The sequence below is a fragment of the Ochlerotatus camptorhynchus genome, unplaced genomic scaffold, assembly GCF_037179485.1.
Source record: "Ochlerotatus camptorhynchus isolate MF236.1 unplaced genomic scaffold, CSIRO-AGI_Acam_v1.1 ptg000771l, whole genome shotgun sequence".
Lineage (NCBI taxonomy): Eukaryota > Metazoa > Arthropoda > Insecta > Diptera > Culicidae > Ochlerotatus > Ochlerotatus camptorhynchus.
In genome coordinates, this window is record NW_027041238.1 from 37,484 (window position 1) to 51,654 (window position 14,171).

Below are 14,171 nucleotides of genomic sequence, written 5' to 3' on the forward strand. Positions count from 1 at the left end.
TGTTGAGCAAAAGCTGTGCACAACCGCTTAAAAAGGAAAGAAGAAAAAAAACTTAAAAAACCCTTCACCAATTAATCTACTTAAGTACTAGTTGTTAATATGTTGTTGCCCAGTGTATGAACAACCAAGCAAAACAAAAACAAAATGATCAAAAAAAAAAAAACTATTCACTAGTTGCAAGAAGTTACACCACTCTAGTCCTCACAACCCTATCAGGGGAGAGGGCAAAGCCACGCGCAAAATTTTATAACAAAAGCGCGGCAATGGGCTAGAGAAGACTATTGTATAGTATACTTAACACCGGCCGGTGCCGGCTGTGTGAGCTGGTGCAGCCACTCCGTTTGCTGCTTTGTTTTTGCTGCTTGCTGCTTTGGAGTGATGATGAGATGATGACGGTGAGATGATAGTCCACCTATAGCGTCGCTAAAGGTGGCTACTTCCTCTGCTGACTGCGGTTGCCTTGGGCACTGATCTTCGTCCACGGTAGGTAAAACGCGCGATATAAAAAAAAACAACTATGGTGGGAAAAAACTCCACCGGCTACGAAAACAATACCCGCAACGGAGACACGAACGAACTACGTCCGGCTACTTCAAGCTATCGGCGAGGAATGACGAAGTCCAAGTCCATATTACAAGTTATCCGAAGATAACAATCTATCCATCGAGACATTTTTTCAAAGTTATTAAAATTATCACAGACAAACAAACGAAAGGCGTGCTACCTAAATAACATACCGCTAAATATCCGAATTTTGGACCCCCTTCCCTCCTATGTACCAATAAGTAACAAGACTCTTACTTACTTACTTATCCTGTTCCGACATCACTCAGGATTGCACCTGCATCACAATGTTACGCCAATTCACTCGATCCGTGGCTGCTTGTCTGCAATTTCTTGACCGTTCCCACATTCTTAAAACGTGTCCCACCCATCGTACCCGTCCAGCTTTCGCAACTTTCTGGATACAGTGTTCGCCATAGAGTTGCGCCAGCTCGTGGTTCATCCTTCGCCTCCATACACCGTTCTCACATACCCCGCCAAAGATGGTCCTAAGCACTCGTCGTTCGAAAACACCCAGTGCTTGTAGGTCCTCCTCGAGCATCGTCCACGTCTCGTGCCCGTAGAGAACTACCGGTCTTATCAGCGTCTTGTACATCGCACATTTAGTACGGAGGTAAAGTTTACCCGACCTCAGGGTATTGTAGAGTCCGTAGTAAGCAGTAATACCATAGAGGTAACTCTAAGACTAGTAGGTCCCGAAGAAACGTGCTCAACTTTTTGGCTCAGCTCTGGTACTCTCTTCGGTCCCAAGCTAATCGATGCACCCCTCGAAACATAGGAAAATCCATGAACCCCTCATTTTATCTGTCAAACTTTCATAGCGAATCAAAACAAACATTGTGTAGTACTAGAATTTCGACTAGAATGGGGTACGTTAATCGTTTACTTCGGACCAATAGGCTAGTCAAGTAGTGAGCCAATTTAAAATCGTTAGTTTCGTCACAGACAAACAGACGTAACTCTTCATTGTGTATCTTCGTTCACGCATTTAACGGTTGATTTGAATATTATCAGTTCCGCGAACTACTCGCCGCAGCGCTGGCATCGGATCACTCTGACGTTTCTATACATTCTATAGAACTTTTATGCAATATTGTTTGCGAGTTAGCGAGCAAGCTTGTTTTCCGCGAGAAGCCTGAAAGATGTCGCTACTGAGGTCCTATGTTTTGAGATACTATGTTTTCAAGAAAAACTTTTTCAAAGTGTTACGTCTGTTTGTCTGTGGTTTCGTATTGATTGTTGGTAATACCATAGAGGTAACTCTAAGACTAGTAGATGCCGAAGAAATGTGCTCAACTTTTTGGCTCAGCTCTGGTACTCCGATAACGTACCCGATATCTTCACGCAGCACTGTACACCATCCATCGTAGTCCTGATCAGTCTGGTCAGCTTCCCGGGAAAACCGTTCTCGTCCATAATTTTCCATAGAGGGAATTGATATTTACGACACTTTTGGAGGATCTGCCGCAACGTAAAGATTTGGTCCGTTGTCGATCGCCCGTCCACAAAACCGGCTTGATAACTTCCCACAAATATGCTTGCTGGCGGCGATAAACGGCGACAGATGATCTGGGAAAGCACTTTGTAGGCCGCGTTAAGAATAGTGATCGCTCAATAGTTCTCACATTCTAGTTTGTTGCCTTTTTGATATACTGGACATATTACCATAGAGGTAACTCTAAGACTAGTAGGTCCCGAAGAAACGTGCTCAACTTTTTGGCTCAGCTCTGGTACTATCTTCGGTCCCAAGCTAATCGATTCACCCCTCGAAACATAGGAAAAACCACTAACCCCTAATTTTATCTGTCAAACTTTCATAGCGAATCAAAACAAACATTGTGTAGTACTAGAAATTCGACTAGAATGGGGTACGTTAATCGTTTGCTTGGGACCAATAGGCTAGTCAAGTAGTGAGCCAATTTAAACTCGTTAGTTTCGTATTGATTGTTGATATTACTCCCTCTTTCCACTCCTCCGGTAGCTTTTCTGTATACCAGATCCTGACTATCAGTCGGTGCAGACAAGTGACCAACTTATCCGGGCCCATTTTGATAAGTTCCGCTCCGATACCATCTTTCCCAGCTGTTTTGTTGTTCTTAAGCTGTCGGATTGCATCCTTAACAGCCGGGTTAGGCTCATCGGATCCTCGGTACTCGCACAAGGTACCGTTGCAGGACGTGAAGCGATGGATCACTTGCACTTGCAACGGAATGGTTCAGTGTTAGACTTCCAATTATAACTTGCAACGGAATGGTTCAGTGCCAGACTTCCAATTATTAGAAAAATTAAAGGTGACAGGAAAGTGGACGGACCTTGCAGACCTGCGAGATCAGAGGATTTTTTCCAGACTCCGGACAGGACACTCCCTAATCTCACAAGATTTAAGCGGTGAACCCTTCAGGAAGACCTGTGAATTCTGCCATATTCCTTCGAAGGTGGAGCACGTGTTATGCGTATGTCCACAATTCGAGCACCTTCGATGCCTCCACGGCCTGCCTGCCAGCGTACGGGACACGCTAGCGGACGTGCCCTCAACTCAAGCAGCTGCACTGCGCTTTTTGAAGGTGGCGAAGCTATACTGCAGGATTTAGCACCATCGATTCTTTCGGCCGTCCGGACATCCCCACTGGACCAAAACAAACCAAACCAAAACTCCTACAGTGGACCTATGTCTTGTTATTGGTTTTTTTTGTTCATTTTATACTTTGTTCTTCTTTTTTTGTATCCTTTTAGTTTGTCTTTTTCGTATGCTGTTATTGTACTAGCTGTTTATATCATGGACCCAAAGGTCAGGACCAATAGCGTGCAAGGAATTTATCGAAAAATCATGGTTCTCGGTAATAGAATGGAAGTGCACGCAGTAGTAGGTTTTTTAGATTTGTGGGTAGTTATATTTTTGAGTGCATGGGGGAATGCTGTCAAAAATGCTGTCGGTTTGTTTACCAACAATAGCTGACGTTTTGTTTTAACCTAACAAGAAGAACAACGATATTCCGGAGGCTTCACCGCCGAAACGAGCCAAAGCAACTAACGGCTATTGGATGCCTTCCGGAACGGGAACGTGAAACTGAAGATCTGGCAAAGTATATTGAAGACATTTTATCGGAAAATGGTTCCGGTAGTTTGTACATAAGGTAAGTAGTTGTGTTTTGCGTTATGCGAACCAGATCTGATCTGACATTTAATTGATTTTAGTGGCCCTCCTGGAACGGGAAAAACAGCTACTCTCACCAGGATTATAAGTGATCAAAAGCTGGCTAGCAAACTTAACATGGTTTACGTAAACTGCACATCAATCAGCACTGCTGGGGGTATCTATAAGAAAATAATCGAAGGACTGAAGCTTTCGGTTGGTGGAACAACGGAGAAATTCTATCTAAATAGTAGCTATCGAAGAATACCTGAAAAAGAAGCACAAAACTAGAAGCACCGGGAGGACTGTCTGGTGGCGATCAAGCTGCTCAGTCGCGACAAGACCTACCTGAACGAGACGGTCCGGGAGCAGCAGCTGGCTTGTTTGCTCGGTTTGGCAGGGATCGGTGGCGAAAGCTGCCAGTGCCGAGCGAGCGAAGAGGTCCAGGTGGAAGCGTTGAAGTGCTTGAGCAATTTGATTTTCCAGAGCAGCAAGTGCCAGGAGGGCCAGAAGCTGTGTCTGAACAATTCTTCCACCGAGGGCATTATGCGGAGGATCAAAACTTACAAGTAGGAAGGGCGATGCTGAGGGTGTTTGGGTGGACAAAGTCAAAAATGAAGTTGATATTTTTCAGGGACGGAAATGTTTGCTATGATATTAGATACTTTGATATGAAGTTGCTGTTCCTACTAACGGCAATCAACTGTGATATTCGAGCGAAGGTTTGAGAGGAACTGGATTGGTGTACCTGGTGGAAACGTTGGATCTGTTCATGGGACAGGCAACCGAAACGAAGGAGTTTAGTGTAAGTCTTTGTATTAATTGTTTTTGCGGGTAAAGCTGATCTGAATGATTTGTTTTAGGACAAAGATCTCGAGTTGATTAATGAAGTGCTGAAGGTTCTGTTCAATTTAACCGTTCGCACACACTTGAATGCCGTTCCGGAGGAAGAAGAAGCCAATCAATTCCATCGTTTAGCAGTAGTCGTTTACGATCTGTTCTTCTATCGCACCCTGAATCGAGATAAGATCATTTCTCTCCAATCGAACATTGTCAATCTCCTAACCAGTGTTCCGGTCAGCTGTTATAGCGAGCTTGTCTCACCGTTGAACCCGGAAGACCTGGATTCCAAAACCGTTGTGCCATTCGAAGGAAAGAACGTTTACTTTCTTCACGTGCTGGTGGAGTTTCTGAGACGGGTTTTCCAAAAATCAGAAAAGAAGTCCGATCAGTACGAACTGTTATCGCCTATTCTGACGGTCCTGATCAAGACGATTCGAGCGACGGCCCTTAATCGGCGTTACGTTCGATCGGAAGTGCTTCCTCCTCTGAAGAACGTCAAAGAACGACCGGAAGTCGGCACAGAGCTACGCAACTACCTTTGCTCGCTGCTAACGAGCCCGATCACTCAAATTGCCGACTTGTCCGTGGAATTGCTCTTCGTCCTGTGCAAGGAAAACGTCGGTCGGATGATCAAATACACGGGCTGTGGCAATGCGGCCGGTCTGTTTGCGAATCGTGGTTTGCTGGGCGGCCGCCAGGGCAATACGGAACAGTATTCGTCCGATTCCGAGGACAGCGATACGGAAGAGTACAAACAGATCCAGCATGCCATCAATCCGGTGCTGGGCTGCTACGAACCACCGAAGCCGAACCCGCTGGAAGGCATGTCCGAGGAGCAGAAGGAGTACGAAGCGATGCAATTGGTGGCACTGATGGATAAACTGCAGCGACAGGGCATCGTTCAGCCGTGCAAGATCGGCGAGGACGGGCGGCCGCAGCCGGTGGATCATATCATGGAACTGCAGGACGAGATTCCCGAACAGCAGCGCGATCATAAGCGAAAAACCTAAAGCTTCCAAGAAAGGTAAGTATCGTGGTTTCAGTATTTATTCGAGTCCTAGCTTCGAATCGTAGCTGAGTGTATTTATGTGTTCTTCGCGTGGAAGTCGAATAAAGTTATTCCAAATATTCTGCTACTACTGTTAGCGAAATGTTTCTATCTATGGAAGTCTTACTCAAAGCTGGCAAATCTATACATTATTGTGTAACCGAAGGTGAATAATTCTATCAGAGCTGCTGTTGTGTAGATGTTGAACAACGTTTTTCTCACTTCTGATGTGGGCATTTTTAATCAACTGAAAATTTCCGTTTCGATACCAATCGTGATAAATGTGTTTCCGTACAGTAGAGCAGTCAGTATATAGTTCAGTTTTATTTATTGTCTATTGTTCTGAGCGGGGAAAATAGATGCTTTTAGGTATTGAAATTCTCCTGAGTGTCATCATTGCGAAAGAAATCGCCCTTGTTCGGATTTTTTTGTTTGAATTTTATTTATACATACTCGCTCAATCTGACTGCTACGGCAGCGGGTACCGCGCTTTTTTTTTGCTGGCAGTTATGCTGTCTGTGTCATTTTTGACACCTGTTCTGGTACAAATTGCTGTCTTTTGCTCTAGTACCGGGTGCAACAGGTACACTAAAAAAAAAACAGCTAGGTGAACCAAAAAAAAAATCGCGTGAAGGAGGTCCTTACCCTTTGGGTCCATGGTTTATATGTTTTAGCTAAGTAGATTATCAAAGGTTGAAGCAGCATGATACTCAAGCAATGCGGCTGGGGGACCTCTTTCTAAGGTTTTCCCACCCTTTACGGAGATGAACTAGCCTACGGCTATAAATCTTAAGGAATAAAAAAAAAGCATCCTCAACTTCACCTACCGTGGGAGCTATGACAGCTCCCACGGTAGGTGAAGTTGAGGATGCTTTTTTTTTATCGACATGACGTCCCCCTCATCTGCTGTACTGACGAAGCCATTCCTCCTGCCGCCTTGGTCCTGCGCCTCTCCGCCGTTCAGATGTTCATCGTAGTGCTGCTTCCACCTTTCAATCACCTCACGTTCGTCCGTTAAGATAACTTCTTCCTTATCCCGACACATTTCGGCTCGCGCCACAAAGCCTTGGCATTGAGTTTCTTGTAGAACTTGCGTGTTTCTTGAGAACGATACAGCTGCTCCATTTCTTCGCACTCCAGCTCTTCCAGGCGGTGCTTCTTATTCCAGAAAAGATGGGTTTGCAGTCTTCGCTTCTGTTTATATCGCTCCACATTATGATGGGTTCTTTGCTGCAGCATCGCCACCTGCTCTGCGTTCTTCTCGTCAAAAACCGTCTGACACTCTTCGTCGAACCTATTGTTCCGTCGATTACGCTCCACGAACCCAGCAGCGCTGTTAATGGCTGCTTTTACGTTGCTTCAGCAGTCCTCAAGAGGGGCTTCGGTGAGCTCTCCCTCATCCGGCAACGCTGCGTCGAGGCATTGCACGTACTCAGTTGCGACTTCGGGCAGCTTCAGTCGCTCCAGATTGTACCGTGGCGCTACGGAATGTTGTTGGCAACGGAAAATTTTTGGCACACCTTGACCATTAGAAGGTAGTGGTCCGAATCGATATTTGCGCCGTGAAAGGTGCTGACCAAGGGGCACGCAATACAATGAACCGGTGCGTTGAAGTTAAAATGCACTCAAAAGTACTTAAAGTAATAAATGCGTTTTGAAGTAGTACCAAAGAAGAATACTAAGATGAAACAGTCGGAAGAAAAACTTTATATTTTAGTGTCCTCTTTCGCGGTCCTTTTCATTCAATGAATATGGTGTATGCAAGGTAATTTTGTGGTTTTGCTGCCCCCTCGGTAAAGATGAAATTTTGCTCTTTTTTTATCAAAACAATCACACCAAAATCAGAGATGTCCCATTTTTTAAATTATTCGATTAACAACTAATCGATTATTTTATGTTCGCTGGGCTGTCATTTTTCCACCAATGAGAGTGCAGCATATGTTTGAAACGATGGGTGAAGATCCTCTGGAAAAGTTAATGCTCATATCAGCATGATATAACCGATTACAACTATTTTAATTTTCGGTTTAATCGATTAATCGATTATTCGAATGAAAATTGGCCATCACTAGATGAATGTGAAAGACCACTGGGTCCCGAAGAAAATCATTATTATTTTTGGCTCACTCAGTACCAGAACAACGGTCCCAAGCAGTCCCAAGCTATTTCACTCACCCCTGCATGTTCTGCATGAATCCACACACCCCTGATGTTATCTGTCAAACTTTCATAGCGAATCAAAACAAACATAGTGTAGTAATAGAATTTCAACTAGAATAGGGTACGTTAATCGTTTGCTTGGGACCAATAGGCTACTAAAGTGGTGAGCCAATTTAAAATCGTTAGTTTCGTATTGATTGTTGGTATAGCCACGTTCTTAGAGGCGGCGAAATCGATGAATCTAAGGTCGTTGGCGTTCGTTAGCTGGTAAGCACTGAACTTTCCTATAACCGGTCTGAATTCCTCCTACTGGTCTACCTGAGCGTTAAGATCTCCGATGACAATTTTGACGTCATGGCTTGGACAGCTATCGTATTCCCGTTCCAGCTACGCGTAAAAAGCGTCTTTATCGTCATCGTCACTTGCTTAGTGAGGGCTGTGCACGTTGATTATGCTGACATTAAAGAAACGGCCTTTGATCCTCAACTTGCACATTCTGCTATCGATTGGCCACCACCCAAACACCCACTTCTACATTTCGCCCATCACGATGAAAGCTGTACCCAGCTCATGTGTATTGCCGCAGCTCTGGTAGATGGTATAACCATAGAGGTAACTCTAAGACCACTGGGTCCCGAAGAAAATCATTATTATTTTTGGCTCACTCAGTACCAGAACAACGGTCCCAAGCAGTCCCAAGCTATTTCACTCACCCCTGCATGTTCTGCATGAATCCACACACCCCTGATGTTATCTGTCAAACTTTCATAGCGAATCAAAACAAACATAGTGTAGTAATAGAATTTCAACTAGAATAGGGTACGTTAATCGTTTGCTTGGGACCAATAGGCTACTAAAGTGGTGAGCCAATTTAAAATCGTTAGTTTCGTATTGATTGTTGGTATAACCATAGAGGTAACTCTAAGACTAGTAGGTCCCGAAAATCGTACTCAACTGTTTGGCTAAGCTCTGGTACTATCTTCGGTCCCAAGCGAGGTCCCAAGCTAGTCGATTCACCCCTCGAAACATAGCAAAATTCAAAACCCCTCATTTTATCTGTCAAACTTTCATAGTGAATCAAAACAAACATTGTGTAGTACTAGAATTTCGACTAGAATGGCGTACGTTAATCGATTTACTTGAGACCAATAGGCTAGTCAAGTAGAGAGCCAATTTAAAATCGATGGTTTCTACCTGTTGGTATAACCATCCCTATACGTATGTACCAACGATCCCTTCCAGCAAACCTCCTGCTGCGCTACGATGTCGAACTTGCGGACCCTCAATAATTCGGAATGTGGTTACTTGCCAAGAAATTGAGAGACTTGCAGTTCCATGTTCCGAGTTTCCAATCGTTATTCCGTTTCCGTTGCTTGGGTCTTTGCCGAATGTTCCGGTCCGTAATTACATTTCTTGCTTCCTTACTTTTGTTTTTTTTTAACGGCTGGCTTGTACGGCCTGCAACAACCCCCATTGTCTCGCCGGGGGACCATCGTGCACAGCACTGTTAAGAGTCCCACGCTGGCACCAGGGCGTTGATCAGCCGCTCCTAACATGGATAACAGACGCCGTTTTGAGCCACACCTCCATGGTGAACAGACGCTCGAAGACTGCACTCTCTGAATAGAGGAGTCCCTTCCCTTCCCTGTCAGCATACGACCAAGGTCCCACCGGGGTTGGTTACTCGATCTTCCCTATGATTACTTGTACCCCAGCCGGCACCGCGGGGAGGTAGGGATAGGAGTTACTGGACAAGAGGCTAAGGACCGCTATTGGGGTCTATTTTATACCTGCAGATACGCGATGTATCAATGCTACGCATTGTCCAGCCGTTTACCAGCCAACAAGACTCCCTTCCCCCAAAAATTACGTAACGCTAACACACTTACCCTCCAAATTTTTCAAGATTGAATAAATACAGTTTGAAAAGTTTTTATTATGTTATTTAACAGCAAAATAATTTGGTTCGTTTTTGAACTTTTCGTCATTTTGGTCCATCTGACACGTCACATTTCCCATTACACAGTTACAGTTACACAGCGGAAAAACCCGTTTATAAAACACTCATTGTATACACCACAATAAAACGAGCTGCATGGATGCGTCGTCGCATCCAATGCCATTGCCATGTTTATGTTTACCTGACCGAGAACTCAACGACGAAACATCATGCTATCTAGGCTAAGTCACGTTGTAAACATTCTATAAAAAGTAACGAGAATATATACGAAAGAAGCATTCCATAAGTTTGTCTATGACTAGATGGACACGCTGTCTGTCTGCAAGATATCACCGACCACGCTGTGAAGTCTAAGTAAAGTTAAGTACAGTTAAACACATTAAACGTGCAATTTTGAAAGTTAAGTTTCGCGAATTACCTACCTTATTGATTTCCTGCTAAGAAGAAGAGGTGACAATTGGCTTCTTACTCATTAATTTATATCTCTATCTCTATCTTTATCTATGTCTATCTCTATCTTACGCACATCAAATCAGCCAATCACGAGCTGGTTCACGTTTGACTGAAAAGTGGTTCATTTTTGCCCCTTGTATTGTCACCTCTTCTCTTAGAGTTCCTGCAAAAAGCCCGATACGAATAGATAGATTTAGATGCGTAAAATGAAAATATTTTTTGTAGATACATTAGATTGTGTGAGATTTTCGAATATTTCAGGATTGAGATTTTGATATGTCGCCCCTCTTGAACTCACATATATTCTCTAATTAGTATGCCAATAAATGTATGGGAAAAAGGTGATCCTAGACTTATCAAGACCGACCATCAAGTCAAATCAATAGTATGTGTGTTTACACATGGCTTTTATGTGTACACATATTAAATATGTGTCCGATACATACACTGAGGCAAATAAACATAAGAATTTCATAAGGCTCGACTTATGAACGACATATATGAATTTCATAAGCGTGACTTATGAATGATTTTCGTCTACCATGATGTAGACCTTATACGCCTTTAACCATTTTATTTTCCCAAGCGTTGAAAGACAAGTGGTCAACACACGGGTCCCATAATCTTAACGTCCATGGTTCGGTTCAACATTATTTTTCATAAGGCATACATGATTTTGAAATTCATACTGATTTCTTGAGGCTAAAATTCATAAGTGTTTCTTATGGAATTCTTACGTTCTTTTCGAGGTTCTTTTGCCTGCGTGTAGATATCAATTGGTGATCACATTGCAAAAAATCATGTGTGAGACACATACAATCAATCTTTGAAATTTTATCAGTGTACGTTAATCGATGTACTTGGAACCAATAGACTAGTCCAGTGTGAGCCAATTTAAAATCGTTAGTTTCCACCGGTTGGGTGTACTTTGTATGTCTGTCGAATGCCTTAAATGCATTTAAACTGCAGCCTCTCAAACCGTTCTCTTTACTTACCCCGTAAGAGTAACGGGAAAGTAAACTCTTTGTATTTAAATAACCCATGGCAATCCTTCATCACACACATGCTCAAACCAATTATCTGAAGGCTGATCAAAATCAAGAGCAACATATAATAGAAAAAAAAATCAATGTATTTTTATTGCCATTTGATAATATTTTCGGTCAAGCTGGACACCGGCTATTTTTTTCCCTTGATTTGTTTTCCGTCGATCTTTTTTTCCGTGCTGAGCACCAATGCTACCGACGCCAGGGAGCCAGCTCCCAAACCTGGACCCTACCTATCGACCCATCAACTCATGAACCGGGGACCAACGGGTTTACTTCCCGTGATCAGAAATGTCATGCCTCAGAACATCCCGGCGGTGCCGACTGGGATTGAACCCACGCCTGCTGGGGTGAGAGGTAATCATGCTGACCACTACACCACCGGCACCGCTAATAATAGAGCTATTGTCGCACTTATGTTAAATTCTTATTTGGTGACGCTCGAAGCGCGCTGCAACCCCGCCCATTATGATTCTACACAGGTGTGTAACTTAGATAGTAATTTATGGCAGCGGCTTATGGAGCGAATCATGGATAACGAACCGCCGTGTGTTAAATCAATGGGCACAGTCGTACGGATATAAACAGAGAACAGATGGTAATCCCATTTTGAGGAATTATCCTGTCACACACAATAACTCTAAGACCAGAAGGTCCCGAATAAATATGCTCAACTTTTTAGCTCAGCTGGCACTCTCTTCGGTCTCAAGAATCGTCTCAAGAATTTCGACTAGAATGGGGTACGTTGGGGATTCCGTAAACGGATCCCGATGGGGATTCCGTAAACGGATCCCGATGGGGATTCCGTAAACGGATCCCCATGAGGATTCCGTAAACGGATCCCGATGGGCATTCCGTAAACGGATCACTATGGGGATTTCGTAAACGGATCCCGATGGGGATTCCGTAAACGGATCCCGACGGGGATTCCGTAAACGGATCCCGATGGGGATTCCGTAAATGATCCCAATGGAGATTCCGTAAACGGATCCCGATGGGGATTTCATAGACGGATCCTGATGGGGATTTCATAGACGGATCCCGAAGGGGATTCCGTAAACGGATCCCGATGGGGATTCCGTAAACGGATCCCGATGGGGATTCCGTAAACGGATCCCGATGGGGATTCTGTAGACGGATCCGGATGGAGATTGTAAACGGATCCTGATCGAGATTCTGTAGACGGAGTCCGTAAACGGATCCTGATGGGGATTCTGTAGACGGATCCGGATGGAGATTGAATGAATTCCGTAGATGGATCTCGATGAGGATGCCGTAGACGGATCCCGATGGGGATTTCGTAGACGGATACCGATGGATATTCCATTGACGGATTACGATGAGGATTCCGCAGACGGATCCTGATGGGGATTCCGTAGACGGATCCCGATGGGGATCTTGTAGACGGATCCCGATGGAGATTCCGTAGACTGATCCCGATGGGGATTCCATAGATTAATATCAATTGGGATTATGTAGACGGATCTCGATGAGGATGCCGTAGACGGATCCCGATGGGGATCCCGTAGACGGATCCCGATGGGGATCTCGTAGACGGATCCCGATGGGGATTTCGTAGATGGATCCCGATGGGGATTCCATAGACGGATCCCGATGGGGATTCCGTAGACGGATCCCGATGGGGATGCCTTAGACGGATTCCGATGGGGATTCCGCACACGGATCCCGATTGGCATTCCGTAGATGGATCCCGATGGGGATCTCGTAGACGGATCACGTTGTAAATATATTGATCGATTATTTAAGTTAACTTCTACGTTAGATTAAAAAAATCATTATATTATTAATATATATGACTGCCACTTCGAGTTTTCTAGGGAGTTAATCTCGGGCACTATTGTGATTTGAGGCACTAAATTGTCATCACAGTTTTGTTATTGTATGTTTTCCGGTAGCAGATAATGGCCTCCTGGAAAAAGCGAAGTGGAACCAGAACTCGAGGTTCTGGATCGTGTCACCTTAAAACAATTTCTATGTAAAGATCCCTTCAGACCGATAACGTTTGTCATAGTGGTCTTTGATTGTTTGTTCATGATTCCGTTATAAAAAATCTGGGACTTTGAACAGTTATCTGAAGTCTATGACTTGGAAAATTGGTAACTACACTGCAATGCTCATTTCTGTTTGCAAACTTTGTAAACATATCAAACAGAAATGAATAAATAGTGTATTACTGAATTATAAGTGGGGATGGGTGGCATTCACTAGCCCGAGAATACCCTCCACATGCTAGCCTCTTCACCAACCATACATCAGTACACACTTATCGAGTCAGTAATTTTTACCGAGTTTTTGAATTGCGGAACTATTTGGTAAAATTTAAAAAATCTGTGAAAAATTCAAAGTTGAGAAAATGTGTTACGGTAATCAAAAGTTAAGAATGTAGCTAAACATTCACAATAACATTCTACCAAATTTTCATGTGCGTAGTCCACTGCAACAGCCGAACATACGAACGAATAGGGTGACTATAGCGCATTTTATGAAAACGTCACAAGTTTTTATGGCTGTTTTAAATCAATAATTACGAAGAAACCATAAAGCCTACTACCAAAGGCACAAATCTAGGGAACTGTATGGAAAATGTTTTGTAGAACAACTAAATAAACAGAAATGAAAATTTTCAAGTTAAAAACACTAAAATGTATGAAATTTCACCAGTTTTTTTGGTACTTTCAACATACTTTTCAACTTTAATGTATGATAATTAATTTTAATCGAGTTCTTTACCAGACAGCATTGATAGCTAAGACTTTAATCTTTCATTTAATATGTTGAAATAAGAAAACTACATTAATATTAAAAAAATATAGCTAACCAAAGTTGGTAATACAATAAAACATAGAATGTTGAATAACTCACTTAGCAGTCATTTCCGACCCTATGTTTCATGGGGATTTATTCATAACTTTAGGAGACCTATCTACCCTGAAAATATGTAAA

At 43.3% G+C, this 14,171-nt stretch overlaps 1 protein-coding gene and 1 long non-coding RNA gene across 2 annotated transcripts; both read left to right on the forward strand.

The window, feature by feature from the left end:
* The first annotated feature begins 3,568 nt into the window (after positions 1-3,568).
* Positions 3,569-4,418, forward strand: LOC135714985 (uncharacterized). Its single transcript, XR_010518918.1, has 3 exons — positions 3,569-3,698; positions 3,760-4,266; positions 4,332-4,418. It is a non-coding gene; the product is annotated as an uncharacterized LOC135714985 (long non-coding RNA).
* Positions 4,419-4,469: 51 nt separating this feature from the next.
* LOC135714986 (synembryn-like) lies at positions 4,470-5,629 on the forward strand. Its single transcript, XM_065238389.1, has 2 exons — positions 4,470-4,502; positions 4,561-5,629. Exons 1-2 carry the CDS (start codon positions 4,470-4,472, stop codon positions 5,548-5,550), a joined length of 1,023 nt encoding a protein of 340 aa, XP_065094461.1. The 3' UTR covers positions 5,551-5,629.
* Positions 5,630-14,171: the final 8,542 nt, after the last annotated feature.